The 16,250-nt window shown below is 35.5% G+C and overlaps 1 protein-coding gene across 4 annotated transcripts in view; it reads right to left on the minus strand.

The window, feature by feature from the left end:
• Positions 1 to 16,250, minus strand: part of EIF3E (eukaryotic translation initiation factor 3 subunit E) — a 243,383-nt gene that overhangs the window by 26,530 nt on the left and 200,603 nt on the right. For 3 of the 4 annotated variants that reach the window (XM_009213484.1, XM_003903068.3, XM_021942561.1), the window contains 5 exons: positions 13,427 to 13,541; positions 11,494 to 11,611; positions 7,729 to 7,771; positions 6,570 to 6,674; positions 651 to 776 (listed from right to left, as the gene is read on the minus strand). In XM_009213484.1, the coding sequence (XP_009211748.1) occupies positions 651 to 776; positions 6,570 to 6,674; positions 7,729 to 7,771; positions 11,494 to 11,611; positions 13,427 to 13,484 (450 nt within the window). In that variant the 5' untranslated portion in view covers positions 13,485 to 13,541. Of the gene's footprint in view, positions 1 to 650; positions 777 to 6,569; positions 6,675 to 7,728; positions 7,772 to 11,493; positions 11,612 to 13,426; positions 13,542 to 13,739; positions 14,455 to 16,250 lie in introns of those variants that run through there. The other variant, XM_003903069.3, reaches the window with a different exon arrangement.

Below are 16,250 nucleotides of genomic sequence, written 5' to 3' on the forward strand. Positions count from 1 at the left end.
AAAAATGTACACACAAAAAATATTAATATATAAGAAAGAGGCAGGACAAACATCAACTTCAAAACTGTAATTAAAAATGAGCCCTTCTAAGGCATGCACGAGGGTCATTATGATCAATGTCTGATCCCCTATGCCTTCTCTCTGCATGATCCTCGACATTCCAAATTATTACCCTGTTTGTAGAGACAGATTCAATAACGTCCAGTGAAGACGTTCTAATTTATAAACTCTATCAGAAGTTATAAATTATAATCATTTCAGAAAACATTTTAAAAGCAAGAATTAAGCTGAACATTTCATAGTAAGTGGTTTAATTAGATAATTGTAGATGAAAACTGTCTTCTGCATAGGACTTTCAATAATAGTTGGCACTAACAGCATAGTGTTATTTTGACTGGCATAGAAAAAAAGGACACAGTAACTGTATAACAGAAATGAAGGCTACGTTTTTTTCTCTAAGAGCCAAAAGAAGTTTGACAATTTCGTTCAAGGAGAGTCAAACTAGTTAAGCCACTATGATTTTTGTAAGGTCAACAAAAGCTAATTTGAAATTTTTTTTTATTCCCAAAATGCATAGTGTTTTTCCTCATCAGAAAGGGTGAAGGATACACAGATATTTCAGACAATAACTGTGAAAAAGTCAAACTCACATTATTATCTATGGTCTCTTTTAACCGTGTAAGGTCTTCCATGGCTGCATCCCAATTCTGCATTAAGATTTCAGAGGCCAGCTTTCCCCAGAGTGAACTTAAAGCATTTCTATCTGTTGCTGGAACCTGTTTAAGAAACCATAATTAATTATATTGTGAATATTCTTGAAGAATAAACTTAATGTATGTTCTATACCCATGTATCCCTCTAGCCTACTAAAAGACCTATAGCTCTCTACACAAAACTGTAGTTATCCAAGTGTTTATTGGATCACACTGGTTTGTTTCAAAAAACCTTTGCTAAAAATACTCAGGTCTTCAATATTCAGTCTAGATAAGAAAATAAAAAATAACTTTTATAACTAGGAAACCGCAGCATCATCTTACTATAACCCACTTTAGATAATTTATACACAACTAATCAAATTTCAGGCACCTAAAACTTTAGAAACCAAGTTAGATTCATATGTAATTTGTCGCTAGAATGAAGATGTGGAAAATCAAGACTCGTGAGTCTCATTTACAATGTAATGAGAAATTATGTACCGAACCAAAAAATATTTCTAAATTATGACACAAATGAAGTCAGTATGGAGAGAGGGAGACAGGGAAAAAAAAAAACAGGCCCACTGATTAACAATTAATAGTTACTGAAGGATTATGTACTGAGCAATACAAGTTGGTGTTCTCCTGTAATCCTAACAAAAACCCTCTATTTTTTATTCCCATTTTCAAGAGGTGAACGAATACATAGAGTGTAACTTGCCCCAAATTACACTTCTAATCATGAAACCTATAAATTTTACACCACAGTCTTAACCCAAAAAAAGAGAGGACTAAGGGCCATCCCTACCTCTTCTATCCACTGGTAAAACAGTCACAAACTCAAAACATTCACGATGACCAGGCTAATAACAATGAGCAAAGCTGGACTCCCTCAAAACAAAGCAGTAGAAGTAGGTAAACTGACTCTGAACCAATCAGATGTGCTAAAGCAGTAGAAACAGTAAGGGTAGTAGAGGGGGAACATCTCTACACCTCCAGATGAAATTTCAATTTTAATTTTTTACAGAAGTACTTTTACATAATAGTATAAATATCAAGTAGATATCATAATCACAAGTTAAATTCTATGTGCAGGATCAGAAATCCGATCAAGAATTCTGTCTCTACCACTTAACAGCTAGTTTGTATTTTAGCTTCCTCACTGCAACATGGGGATAAAACCCACCTCAGTTGCACAGTTTAAGTGACATGAGACATACAGAGATTACAATTACCACCTGATACAGCATAAGAACTTGGTAAATATGAGTTATCAAAATGATGAAAATCATCGCAGAGATATGTATATAGATTTACATATATTTACATATATATTTACATATGTAAAATTACATTTATCTATATACATATTTACAGATATATAATCTAAACACTGGGGACCACAATACAAACTCAGTCTATATTGAGAGTCTTCCTTTCAAATGTACTAAATAACATTTGGCACACTCTAAGAGCAGGCAAATAACACAGGGACTAGAATTACATTTTGAAATGTATCCATGACACTCCTGGTTCTAGTTATTATCACAAAGTATATCCACAATACAACTTGTATATTCATAACACCTTTATTTTTAATAGGCAAAAACTAAAAGTAATCCAAATGTTCATCAATAGATGAATACATTAAAGAGACCATGGTAAATTCACAGAATGAAATACTACTGAGCAATAAATAAAATCTAACTTCTGATACACATGATAACATGAATAAATCTCAAAAACTTGCTGGTAAAAATAAGCCTAACACATACATAGTACATCATTCCACTTACATACATAAAATTCTAGAACAGGCAAAACTAATCTACAGGGACAGAAAGCAGGTCAATGGATGCCCAGGACCATGGGTGGAGCATGACCGAAAAAGGGTCTTTCTGAGGTGACAGAAATATTCTTTATCTTGATTTAATGGTAGCCACACAAGTACACAAATGTTTCAAAATTCACTGAAAATTTAAAAACTGGTTTATCAAAATCCATAAAATAATTGTTCTAATTACAAAGGATAAAATGTTTAATTCTTCTAAAGGACATCTGAATATTAAAATATATCATCAAGTCAAAGATGCCATCAATCTTAACATACATTTTTATTTTATGTTTCCAAAACGAAAAACCCAGTAAAGACACTTTCTGATTTCAGATGCTAAAATACGAAAAACTATGCTTGAAAATCAGTATTAAACGCACAATTCTTACAGTGACATCACAACAGAGTACATCAGAGGGAAATTTTCAGTCAAGATCCTAATGCCTCCAAAAATTATCATTACTCATACTGTCTTAAGCCTCAAGGAAAAATATTTTTAAATGAAGTGGTATATACAAACAGGAAATACATTTCACATCCTGAGGGAGGGAAAGATATAGCTCCAAAAATATAACAAATAGTCCTAGGAACTAAAATCACTTTTATTTCAAAGAGCTGCTGAGTAAGGGAATGGGATATATTATGGAGCCAGAACAAAGGCCACAATGAAGGAAAATTTTAATAGAATAATCAATAGTGCTAATAACTTTTAAAGCAAAAGTTTTCAAAAATTCCCACCAAACCAGTTTCGTCATTTTCACAACCAAACAGAAGTTTCACAAAGAACAGAGTGTACCTGAACAATCCTCAATGTATTCTAAAATCCACAAGTCTTTTTCACAACCAAAAAAGTTTCACAACCAAACAGAGTGTACCTGAACAATCCTCAATGTATTCTAAAATCCACAAGTCTTTTTCTTTTTTTTTTTTTAAAGGGCAGATTCTAGGGTCACACAGCTTTAATTTATACAACACTGACCTACAATAGGTCATTTGGAGAGTCAAATTCTAATCTCAGATCATAGTTACAATGGCTCTTTCATAGCTTATGTTTCCCTAACTATAGATTTAAAATAACCACCAGAAAAGTATTTAGAAATAAAAAAAGGCCACTGCAAAAAATAAAATTAATTAACTAAAGTAAAACACTGACATTTTTCATCCCAAATCCAAACAAGATTTTTAGATTTGCTATTAACAAAACCTCAAACAAATACACAGATCTTATGGTAGTGGCTATCTAAATCAAAAGAAAAAGATATCTATTCTTTTAAGCTTGGCACTGTTAGCCTGCCAATATGCCAATAGGAAGCAACAAACTCTCACCTAACACAAATGTTTTGTGGCACAAGACAGGACAAAAATTTAAAAATGAATTGAACGTAACTTCTCAGAATTTCCAGTAACTCTATGTTGACTGTTTTGATGTAAAACATATTAATTTAGTGTTTATATCACAGTATTCAATGACTTAATCAAAGTATCATTTGAGTTCCAGCACAAGATTTGTTAGGGGCAATGCAAAAGTTTAAAACTAACCCCCCAATTTTTTAAAGACAGGGAATTAACTTGTATCTTCATATTTTTAAAAAGTAAACATAAAAATTCACCAAATCTACAAGTACAAACCTGTCACTTGTAGAAATTTTCAGACTAATATAAAATCATACTACATAAATATAATGATACTATTAACACTAGAATGTGTTATATGTGTTAGAATAAAAGCTTTTTGTAGCAGTGTAGCAAGTTTTTTAATCCTCAAAAGGTTCATGTGTACTACTCTGGCTAAACTCCATGTCATTACAGTTGGCTCTTCATACCAACCCGCTTTCAAGGGTTGATATGCTAGAAGAGTTTCAATATCTGGATTTCCAGCAGTTACCTTAAATTTCCATGTCTTAGCAAAATGGCACATTCACTCACTGACCAACAACAATAAATTTACTGTGTTGGAACTCTAACATGACACTAAATCTTCATTCTCAAAATTCACTCCCAGCATTAACAAATGATATAAATAACCAACTCTTTTCATGTACCTGTAATCATACCAGGCTTCTGATTTTACAATCCTGGTTTAAGCTGTTTACATTTCCAAAGTAATCAACTTTTGCTCTCCTAAATCCCTCGTAATATTCAAAGTAAAACTGATGGAATTTTTTGATAAGTTACTACAAGTTTAGCATCACTGATTACCTTCAATGCACTTGCAAGTGAACCACAGCTAATCTGTAAATTAAGAATTCATCTACAAATGGGAGCAAAAAAAAAGTTGTTTTTCTTAAGCAAAGTTGGAAATAAACAGAAAATCTTTTTATTTAAAGGATGGTGGAGTTTCAAAAAGTGAAGTTGTCTATGCAATTTAAGTGTCGAAATTACCTGAATCAGTAATACTAATCTCTCCCTCCCTACAAAATGAAAATTTAATTTCCTAGAAAATAACCACAGACAGCAGCCAAGAGACTTTATTTTGCGACATGTGGAGCTACAAGTAAAGAAAAAAGTACCAGAAAATAAAGGCAAAAAGAAACTCTTCCAAGGTTGGAAGACAAAAAGTCTCTGTTTTAAGGTCTTTTCCCAACTTCTAGGATTAACTAGAAAATCTTAGACAGGCAGGGTGCAGTGACTCATGTCTGTAAATCCCAAAGCATTGAAAGGCTGAGGAGGGAGGATCACTTCAGGCCAGGAGTTTGAGATCAGCCTGGGCAACATAGCAAAACTCCATTTTGGAAAAAAAAAAAATTAAAAATTAGCCATGAGTGGTGATGTACACTTGGTGATGCACACTTGTAGTCCTAGCTACTCAGGAGGCAAGAGAATCTCTTGAGCACAAGAGTTTAAGGTTGCAGTGAGCTATGATGGCACCACTGCACTCTAACTTGGGTGAGAGCAAGATCCTGTCTCAAAAAAAAAGAAAAAAAGAAATTTTAGACTTTAAGTACCTACTTACAAGTCCAAGGTGAGTAACAAATTATAATTTCTCAAATGAGAGGCTAGCTAAAACAAGGATGTTTTGATAACTGTAGAAGGCACTTAATACACTTTCCTAAACAGAAGACAGAGTGAGAACGAAGTACATCAATTTGAAGGCCTGATTTTTATTTACTTCGTTTATGTTTTTTGAGATGGAGTCCTGTTGTCACCCAGGCTGAAGTGCAGTGGCACCATCTCGGCTCACTGCAACCTCCATCTCCCGGTTCGAGTGATTCTCCTGCCTCAGTCTTCCAAGCAGCTGGGATTACAGGCATGTGCCATCACGCCCACCTAATTTTTGTATTTTAATACAGACAGAGGTTCAACATGTTGGCCAGGCTGGTCTCGAACTCCAGACCTCAGGTCATCAGCCTGCCTCAGCCTCCCAAAGTGCTGGGATTACAGGCGTGAGCCACCGCACCTGGCCAAGGTCTGATTTTTAATTTGGCTTCACACAACTCTCCTTCTCTAACAAAAGCACTAAATCTAGAAGCCTGTCAAATACAAGGTAACAGGATACTTCATGGTTAATAGTACCATTTAAACTCATCTACACCCCATGTAATGAAGAAACCATTGATCTTTATATTTTAATAGCAGAAGGCAGAGGTAACTGGAAAAAGGTTACTACTAAGGCATAAAATATTTCACATACCCTTATGATTCCACAGTTGTTTAGAACAAGTTCAAGGAATATACATACCATAAAGTATTAAATCAGGAATAATGGATTTACTCAACAATATTAAGCACCTACAACGTGCCACTCACTGTGCTGTATTTTATAATAATAAATCCATTACATGATATGATTCTGTTAATGCTAAAAATCATAAAATTGTTCCTACTTTTGGATTTCAAGGACAAGTTAAATCACCCTCCAAATTGTGAGGCCCTGAAACAAGGTTTCTGTTTTTCAGTGGTTTTCTTTACTTTTTTCTCTTTGGCTAATGACTGTTGAAAACTTAATGAACAAACGCAAATCTATATACACATTTTGAAGAACCAAGAGAATCTTACAAAAGCCAAAAAAAAAAAAAAAAAAATCAGGTACTTATACTTACCAACACTCTAAAAAAATAAAGATACTCTGCAGCTCCTGAGTAATTCCCACATTCGTACTGGAATTTTGCATATCTGTAGAGTGTATCTAAATATTCCTGCCTAAACTAAAAAGAAAAAAAAAAAGATTAGGTTCTCTTTAATTCAAAATTTTAAAACCCCATTGTAATTCGTAAGTCTTTGAGGTCAAAACTATGAATGTTTAATTCACCAACTTCTAATGTATATTTTAAAATCTATCTCTGATTATGGTATTTATTTTTGGTGGCAGCTTTTGGGAGACTTTTAAAGAACTGACCTCTGGAGTTATTTAAAGAAGTAAACTAACGGGGGTTGTGCTGGGGGAGGTGGTTTCAGGATGAAACTGTTCCACCTCAGATTATCAGGGCATTAGTTGAATTCTCATATGGAGCGTGCAACCTAGATCCCTTGCTTGCGCAGTTCACAATAGGGTTCGTGCTCCTATGAAAATCTAATGCCTCCACTGATCTGACAGGACGCAGAGCTCAGATGGTAATGCTTGCTCACCTTCTAATCACCTGCTCTGTGGCCCCCTGGTACTGGTCCATGACCTGGGGGTTGGGGACCCCTTAAATAATGAATTATATGCAAAGTCTCATGCTTTGAGTTAACACAAGGGAAATGAGATTGAGTGATGGTTAGGAAAGCTTATAACATTTCTTTATTTGTGAATCTGGGGACTTATAAAGACTTTGATAATTTCAAAGGCCATTGTGTTCCACAAGGCGGCCAAAGTATTACCTAATTCTATTGCTCAAAACATTTCTAATTCAAATTTCATTCTGTTTGCCTTACTTGTTAATCCATAAGAAAAGGCATCCTATGCCCTATAATATATAATACTTAGCTTGCTGTTGGCACTAATATAAAATGCCAACAACTACTGCCAGCTATTACAACTCTGGAATAAATAAAAGCTTTGAGAATTTCTGTTACCTAAAGGTGAGCTATAAGCACCTATTTTCCTATCAGCAACAATTTATAAAAACTGAAGTTTTAAAAATAGAACCAGATTTTATAATTAATAAATTAATCTGGAAATTATATTCTTAGGCCAAGCCATGAGCCTATCTGTACAAACCAGTCTTTAGTCAGCATCATTAAAACATGACACCTTTAAAATATTTTTAAAACACTTACACCATGCTTGTCCGCCAGGTAGTCAAAGAGCATCCTACCATCCCTAAATAATAATTAAAAAAAATTACAGCATTTTAAAGGCCACAGAAAACAAAATAAGCACATCCAACTTCTAAATTATTACCTATGCAAAGTCACCTTAAATAAATACGTAATGTTTTAAGACTTCCAGAATAAAATAAGCAGGACATTACATATTTTGAATGTAAAGAGTAAGTATACAAGGAGAGCTACAAACTTTAAAATTCACTTTCAGATGTCTTTAGTTCTAACTGAAAATTAGTGTTGTTTCACCACAACTAACGTAAGGCCTTTAGAAGTCTGTCAGGTAATAAAACCAGAAGATTCTGACTATTTCTAGTAAGGTCAGAAGTCTACTTAGTGGTAATCTATTGAGAATGGTTTTTGCGCTCTGTGGTCAGATTTCTAATAGATAATACAGTCTAATTATAGAGACTGATATAAATGTACCATGTACAAACTACAAGAAACTAATCTTATATACAAATTTTGTCCCCTCTTCCAATCTGTTAATATTTTTCAAAAGGATGATTCTGACAAATTTACAAGATTAATAAATCATGCCTGGCTGGCCACAGTGGCTGATGCCTGTAGTCCCAGCACTTTAGAAGGCTTTGGGAGGCGGAGGCAGGTGGATCACCTAAGGTCAGGAGTTTAAGACCAGCCTGGCCAACATGGTGAGACCCAATCTCTACTAAAATACAAAAATTAGCCAGGCATGGTGGCGGGTGCCTGTAATCCCAGCTACTTGGGAGGCTGAGGCACGAGAATCGCTTGAACCTGCGAGCTGGAGGTTGCAGTGAACACAGATGGCGCCACCGCACTCCAGCCTGGGCGATAGAGTAACACTCTGTCTCAAAAAAATTAATAAAAATAAAAAAATCATGTCTAATGTACATGACAGCTATGCTACATACCCTACATAATCACTAGGTATAACCAAGTGCCATATTTAATTTTTCTTAAATTAGCTTTGCGTTATCTTGAGATGTTGACAGACTGGTAAAAGACAAACTGATAATAAAGACATCACGGGACAGGGGATATAAGAGTAGTTGCCCACCTTATGAGCATTTTCGTTGTTACTGTTTTTTGAGACGGAGTCTCACTCTATCGCCCAGGGTGGAGTTCACTGGCATGATCTCGGCTCACTGCCACCTCCGCCTCCCGGGTTCATGCAATCCTCCTGCCTCAGCCTCCCAAGTAGCTGGGATTACAAGCATGCACCACCATGCCCAGCTAATTTTTGTATTTTTAGTAGAGATGAAGTTTCACCATGCTGGCCAGGCTGGTCTCAAACTCCTGACCTCAAGTGATCTGCCCACCTTGGCCTCCCAAAGTGCTGGGATTACAGGTGTGAGCCATTGCACCTGATTGCATTTTCCAAAATGAAAACATTTTCTTATCCTTCTCACGAGAAGAAATATGCTATAATGTATCTTAGGGAGCACAATTTTGCTTGAAGATTTAATGGGGTGAGATATGTCCCCATAAAAATATAGGTGTATTATAATACTGAGTATGCAATGTACATGAAATTCCAACACAGAAGAACTTCCACAAAAACTGAACACTTGCAGTGGATCACAGTGAATAACTCTGTATTGCACTACTTACACTACTCACGTATATAATCACTGTCCTCTGGCTGATTATTTCCGGGAAAGTGTTAAGTATGATACTGTACGTTCAATGAAATTTAAAAAGGGGGAATTGCAAGAAAAAGGTTTTCACATTGAAAATAGGTAGTTTGTAAATATAATAAGATTACAAGTTTTTAACACATGATCCTTTCATTTATCTCAAATTCAGTACCTATTAAGCTACAAGGATCCTCTTTTTCTAACTGGTGAACATATCTACATTCATCTTATTCATACTTTGATCCCTTAACTTCCCAGTCTTTGAGTGACTGAACTACAACATCCTAAATTTTCTGTTGTAGTCTAACAACTGGATTATTTCAGGTGTCCCTTTGTAATCACCTACATGTGACCTGAAGATCTAAAACTACTTATTCTAAAAGCATACAAGTAGTTTAGTATAATATATAGTTCTGCCTATGCATGTAATGTGTGTATATATATATCTCTGTGTGCATGTTTTCCTGCATACAGTCATCCCTTGGTATCCCCAGAGCATTAGTTCCAAGACCTCGTCTACCCCCTACTCACCAGCCCCCTCAAATACCAACATCTGCAGGTGCTTAAGTCCCTTATGTAAAATAGCACAGTACTTGCATGTAAACTATACACATCCTCCCATATACTTTAAATCATTTCTAGATTACTTATACCTAATGCAACGTAAATATCATATAGTTGTTGTTATACTGTAGTTTTATTTGTATTTTTTATTGCAGTATTGTTATTTTTTAGGTTCTTCTGAATATTTTCAATCTGCAGTTAGTTGAATCCACAGATGCAGAACAGAGAGTTGACTGTATTTATATGCAGTATATGTCATAGTATAGTATAGTATGCTATAGTATGGCACAGCAATTGTGTATTTGTTGCTTTTCTAAAAATATCTGGTAACATCTTCACAAATCACAAAGGAAAACTTAAGAGCCAATCTCTAAAAATTTGGTTTAAACACATAGAAATTAAAGGTATAGCATGGCAAAATATCCAGCAATTCCTCAAGTGAATTCAATGGTAGCTAGGATTTATCTCAAATGATAATATTCAATTTTAGTAAGAGATTTTATTTTTAAATGTTTCTAATAACCCAAAGGACTTCTACCCGTGACATGTACTAAGTCAGAGTAAGGCAACATGCTTACGAAACAGTAAATCTATTTCCAGGTAAAGGGAAGTTAGGAATAAAATAATCTTATCAGCTCAAAACTACCCTCCTTGGGCGAGGCATGGAGCTTAGAAGGGTATGAAAGAATGCAGCCAGGAATAAAGTGAACTCAGGTTTCTCTTATAACGAGTTGTGCTCTAAGGCGCTAGGTATTGCACAGGCACAGGGTTTCTTTTTTATTTTTTCCTGAGATGGTGTCTCACTACGTCACCTACTTTGGAATGCAGTGATATGACACTGACTCATTGCAACCTCCACCTCCTGGGCTCAAGCCATCCTCTGACCTCAGCCTCCCAAGTAGCAAGTAGCTGAGACTACAAGCGTACACCATCACGTCTGGCTAATTTTTTGTTGCTTTTATTTTTTTGGTAGATAGAGGGTTTCGCCATGTTGCCCAGGCTGGTCTCGAACTCCTAGGCTCAAGCGATTCGCTTGCCTCCGGCACCCCAAGTGCTGAGATTACAGGCGTGAGCCACCACACAGTGGCACAGCGTTTCTTCATGGACATTTTGAGTTAGGTAATTCTTTGTTGGGGAGTAGCGCGAGGGGTGCTGTCCTGTGCACTGTAGGATGCTTAACAGCATAACTGGTCTCTACTCACTAGGTGCCAACAGTACCCCTCCAGTTATGACAGCCAAAAGTATCTCCAGACATTGCCAAATGTCCCCAGGAAGAGGGAAATAGGAGATGGAAATTCTGTAGCATAATCAGTACAGATAAGTACTAAAGAAGTTAAAAAAAAAAAAAAGTATTAATATTAATATTTATTAATTATATGGCCCCTACAAAATAAGGATAAATGAACATTTAAAAATAAATAAAGCACTCATTTAAACCTATGAACTTTTACTATGGGATACTGGATAAAGTTTGAATTAACATTTGTATTAATCCAGAAACGAGAATTTTTTGAATTCAAAATTAAGAAGAGTTTACCTGGTTGACTGCATTTGCCTCGTAGTTTCTGGATCTTCAAACATTTTCACAATTGGTTCTGTTTCTGCCTGAAGCTGTTTCAGTTGTGCAACCACTGTGGTTCTTTTCTCTCTCAAAGCTAATTAAAAATGCAAAAGAGTACTACAATGGGCATGTTAAAGTGTGCTACTCATCATGAGAATGTCTGGAAATTGTTCAGAGTATTTAAACCATACATACATTTATTTATCCCCAATATATTCATATGCCAGGGGCTACTCACTCAGAAATGTCCCCCATCCCTAATTTCTTTTTTCTAGTAATACAAAGCCACAAAAAGGAAAAGGGAATCCTCTTCCTACTCTTAAGGGAAACTGGAGAATATACAGCCTTGGGGTGACAGAGGTGAAAGAAAAAAAGGGTAGGACCCAATTATCTATCATTTAATTCTCCATTGCAGAAATTTCATTCCAAGTGTTTTTATATTTGTTCCCATTTAATTTTCTTAGGTGAATATTATCCAGGAGTTTTTGAACAAAAACTCAGAGGGGCTTACATATTACTATTACAGGCTATCCACTAGGTTGAATGGAATTTAAATCCATTAAATAATATCTTTTAACTATAAATCCAGCTCTACAACCTCTCAAACCAAATTCTATTGTTCCTTTTACTATACGATGAAAAGGTGGAGAAAACTTGTACATAACCAACTCTGGTAACACCTTAACGTTTCATTAAGAAACTAAGAAATAGGCCGGGGGCGGTGGCGCCACGCCTGTAATCCCAGGAACTTGGGAGGCCAAGGCAGGCTGATCACCAGGTCAGGAGTTCGAGACCAGCCTGGCCAAAATGCTGAAACCCCATCTCTACTAAAAATATAAAAATTAGCCAGGCATGGTGGCACGTGCCTGTAGTCCCAGCTACACAGGAGGCTGAGGCAGAAGAATCACTTGAACCTGAGAAGTGGAAGCTGCAGTGAGCCAAGATCATGCCACTGCACTCCACCCTGCCTGAGGGTGAGAGACTCTGTCTCAAAAAAAAAAAAAAAAAAAAAAAGAAACTAAGAAACAGTTTCCTTTTTGTTTATATATAAACTAAAGAAGAGCTACTGTTGTTGCAGGGAACTACAAGTCAAACAGGTGGATTATGTTTAATGTAATAATTTCTGCATTACATATTAGAAAGTATATTCTAGAGCAGTCTTTCTCAAACACAGGAGAAGATCTATGATCAAATTTTGAGAAATGCCAATTTAAACAGAGTATACTGTATTTCTCTACTGCCAGAATTCTTGGAATCTTTAAAAATGTAATGTGCATTGAAGAAATGACACAGAAGTATTTCCCAAACTTAGAGAACCACTTTTTTTTCTTTTTAAGTAACGTTACCACAGAAAGCAAGGGTTTGGAAAACACTGTATCACAGTAGTTCTCCAACTTGAGTGCTAGGCCTCACTTAACAGTTTTGATTAAGTAGGTCTGGTGTGTGGCCAAAAACCTGCATTTCTAACAAGCTCTCCCAGGTGAACTGATGACGGTGGTCCTGGGGACCATATTTGGAGAACAATGTCTACACTAGATGCCTCAAAATTAAAATAAAAAAAAAAATCTCTAAGGCACACAATGCAGTAACTAAAAAAGGTAGCAACCCAAGAACTGTAACATTCTCAGATAATTCTAAGGAATGTGAATCATAAGCACAACTTTGATGATACATACTATGAACTGAAGGTATCTGATGACCATATTTTAAAGCAGTTCCACATCTTTCACAGGGAAAAAACAATACACTTCAGAAGACATGAAACCTTTATATAACCTCTCACCCAAAGAACATTAACATTCAAATAATAATTAAGTCTTTTGGCTAAAGCTCTCTTATAAATCATAAAACTTTAATACACATATCCTCAAGTCACAAGACAAGCTTCAATTCTAATGACAAAACTTACCATGAGGAATATCATCAGAATAAAGGTTTTTGTATACATCCATAGCAAAGTCTACCATGTTGGTATCACTAAGAAGGTCCAATTTACCTTGTAATAATTCCTTTTCATTATATATCTGAAAAAGAAGATAACTTTCTAATGAATATATTTAAGTCCCCCAAATAAACTGATTAATACTAAGACTAATTTACCTGGAAATATATTTCAAGAAATACTTTATAAAATACGATAAACTATTAACTTCCCCCTCTTGTAATAATGGCAAGCAATATGGCAAGCAAACACCCTACAGACATAAAAGTATTTTACTTACCTAAAATTTTTAAAATGAAGAGAATTACTATAGATATTCCAACCTCCTTCTGATTTACATGATCTTATTTTTTATATGTCCCTACAAACCATCTCTTATCTTTTCTAGGCAAGGCTGTGGATAAACAAAATCCACACCATCTTTTCTGTAAAGCAGAAATAGCTGTCACCTCTCCATATCCAGGTAATCAGTAATAAACTCTAACATGCTTCTCCATCCACACTGCTGAAACAAAAACTACACCGATTTTTTAAGTCAACCATGTCAGACCAGGCTTTTGCTTTGCAAAGGGTCCAAAAAACATAATTTAACCTATAGTACAGGGAGCAAATAGATACATATACAAACTCACATCAACATGAAGTGTGCTGAGTAATATATACAGATTCTACAAAATATTCAGGGACATAAATGCTTCAGCAAAAGAAGAGATTTCTGTACTGAACTTAATTTTGCAAGGAAAAAAAATTCAGGCAAATGCCACAATATTTCACTGCCCGCAAGAAGTAAAGATGAAGGTGGTCAAATGGTATTTAGCCATAAGAGCGAAACTGAACCTTCCAAATTACATGCAGAACTCCTATAAATGAGTAAGACAAGACAGACCATGCAATTGAAATGGCTAAAAGATAGGCACTTTGCAAAAGAAGACAACGAAATGGCCAAAAAACACATGAAAAGGTTCTCAACTTCATTAATCATAAGTAAATGCATATTAAAAATTACAATAAAAATTTTAAAAATCCTGACAGTACCAGTGTTGCTGTGGATGTAGACTAACTGGAACACACACTCTTCTGGCAGGAATAAAATCACTTTGTAAGATTTTTTATCTCCCAAAGCCAAACATACTTTTTGATCCAGCAATTCTGTTTCAGGGCATCCAAAACGAACGGGTGCATATAGTCAAAGTGCACTTCCAAAAACGTATACAGGAGCACTATTTGTAATAGCCAAGTCTATCAATGTTAAAATGAGAAAACAAACCACAGCATACTCATAAGAGACTAACATTCGGCACTGAAAAATCAATGAACTACTTCTGCTATCCTAAAAACATGATGACTCACAAACAACGCTGAGTGAAAGCAGTCATACAAAGCAGTACATGGTGGTAAATGCTTAACTCCACCTATGTAAAAATCAAAAATAGGCAAAATGAATCATCAGACTACAGCTTACCTTTAGGGGGTGTGAGTAGTGACTAACAGGGGTCAAGAGGAAGGTTTAAAGATGTCTGTAATGTTTTATTTATTAATCTGAGTGGTGGTCACATAAATGTATTCACTACTCATTTTGAAAAAAAATGTATCATTGACCAGTACATTTATATTTGTGTACTTCTATGAATGAACGTTGTATCTGATAAAATTTACCAGAAAAACCTTAACTTCTCATCACTTTGCGCTATAGAAACCGTAATCTTAAATAAAAACATTCTTTTCCAAGCATGCAACCTCTCCTCACCACTCTATTAATAACTTTTAATTTGCCATGTCTCTCTCCACGATAGATTCAACAGCCCTGCTCCTCTACCATCAGGTGTTACTGACCTGTTCTGAAATCTACATCTGCCTCTCAATTCTGCCTCATAGGCAGAAAGCAAATACTTCAGACTTCATATCAAGAAGCAACAATTGAAAATACTATATAAGTACTCACATGAAAAAGGAGAATCAAATTTCCACAATTTTTTCATGAAAAAAGGTTAAGAGGGTGAAAGAATCTGTTGAGAGGTATTAAATGACAAAGTCATGAAGGTTCCAATTCAGAGCCCAGGGTCCTAAATATTTCACTATCTGGCCTGCTTCACATGAAAATAAAGAGTGAGAAACAAATACGTATTCATTCAATCATTTATTAAACAATCATAAAAAGCCTTTATGCCAGACTCCATATTATGTGCTGAGAGCACAAGGAAGCTTCTGCTCTCATAAGGCTTATATTCTCCAATGTAACAAATATATGAAATTGTTTTTCTCTTGGTGCAATACAATAGTCTCCCCTTATCCACGAGCTAAATGTTCCAAGACCCCCCCAGTGGATGCTTGAAACTGCAGATAGCCCCAATCCTATATTTACTGTTTTTTTCCTATACACGCATACCTACGATAAAGTCTAATTTATAAACTGCGCACAAGAGATTAACAATAACAAAATATAACAATTAAGTTAGCATATACAGTGTGGATACATTGGACAAAAGGATGATTCATGTCCCAGTCTAAAGCAAGGGAGCGAGACAGATTTCATCCTACTACTCAGAAGGGCGCACAATTTAAAACTTACGAATTGTTAATTTCTGGAATTTTCCATTTAGTATTTTTGGACCGTAACTGGAACTGCAGAAACTGAAACTGCTAAAGGGGTGTGGGGGGCTGCTGTATCCTCACATAGTAGGATCACTGACTCTATCCTAACCATCTAGCCTTCAAAACTCAAAGTCTCACCTCCTCAAAGTACTCTTTGCTCACCGAAGATAACAGAATCTCAATTTTGATAGCACCCTAT

This window comes from Papio anubis, chromosome 8, assembly GCF_008728515.1.
Source record: "Papio anubis isolate 15944 chromosome 8, Panubis1.0, whole genome shotgun sequence".
NCBI classification, from domain to species: domain Eukaryota; kingdom Metazoa; phylum Chordata; class Mammalia; order Primates; family Cercopithecidae; genus Papio; species Papio anubis.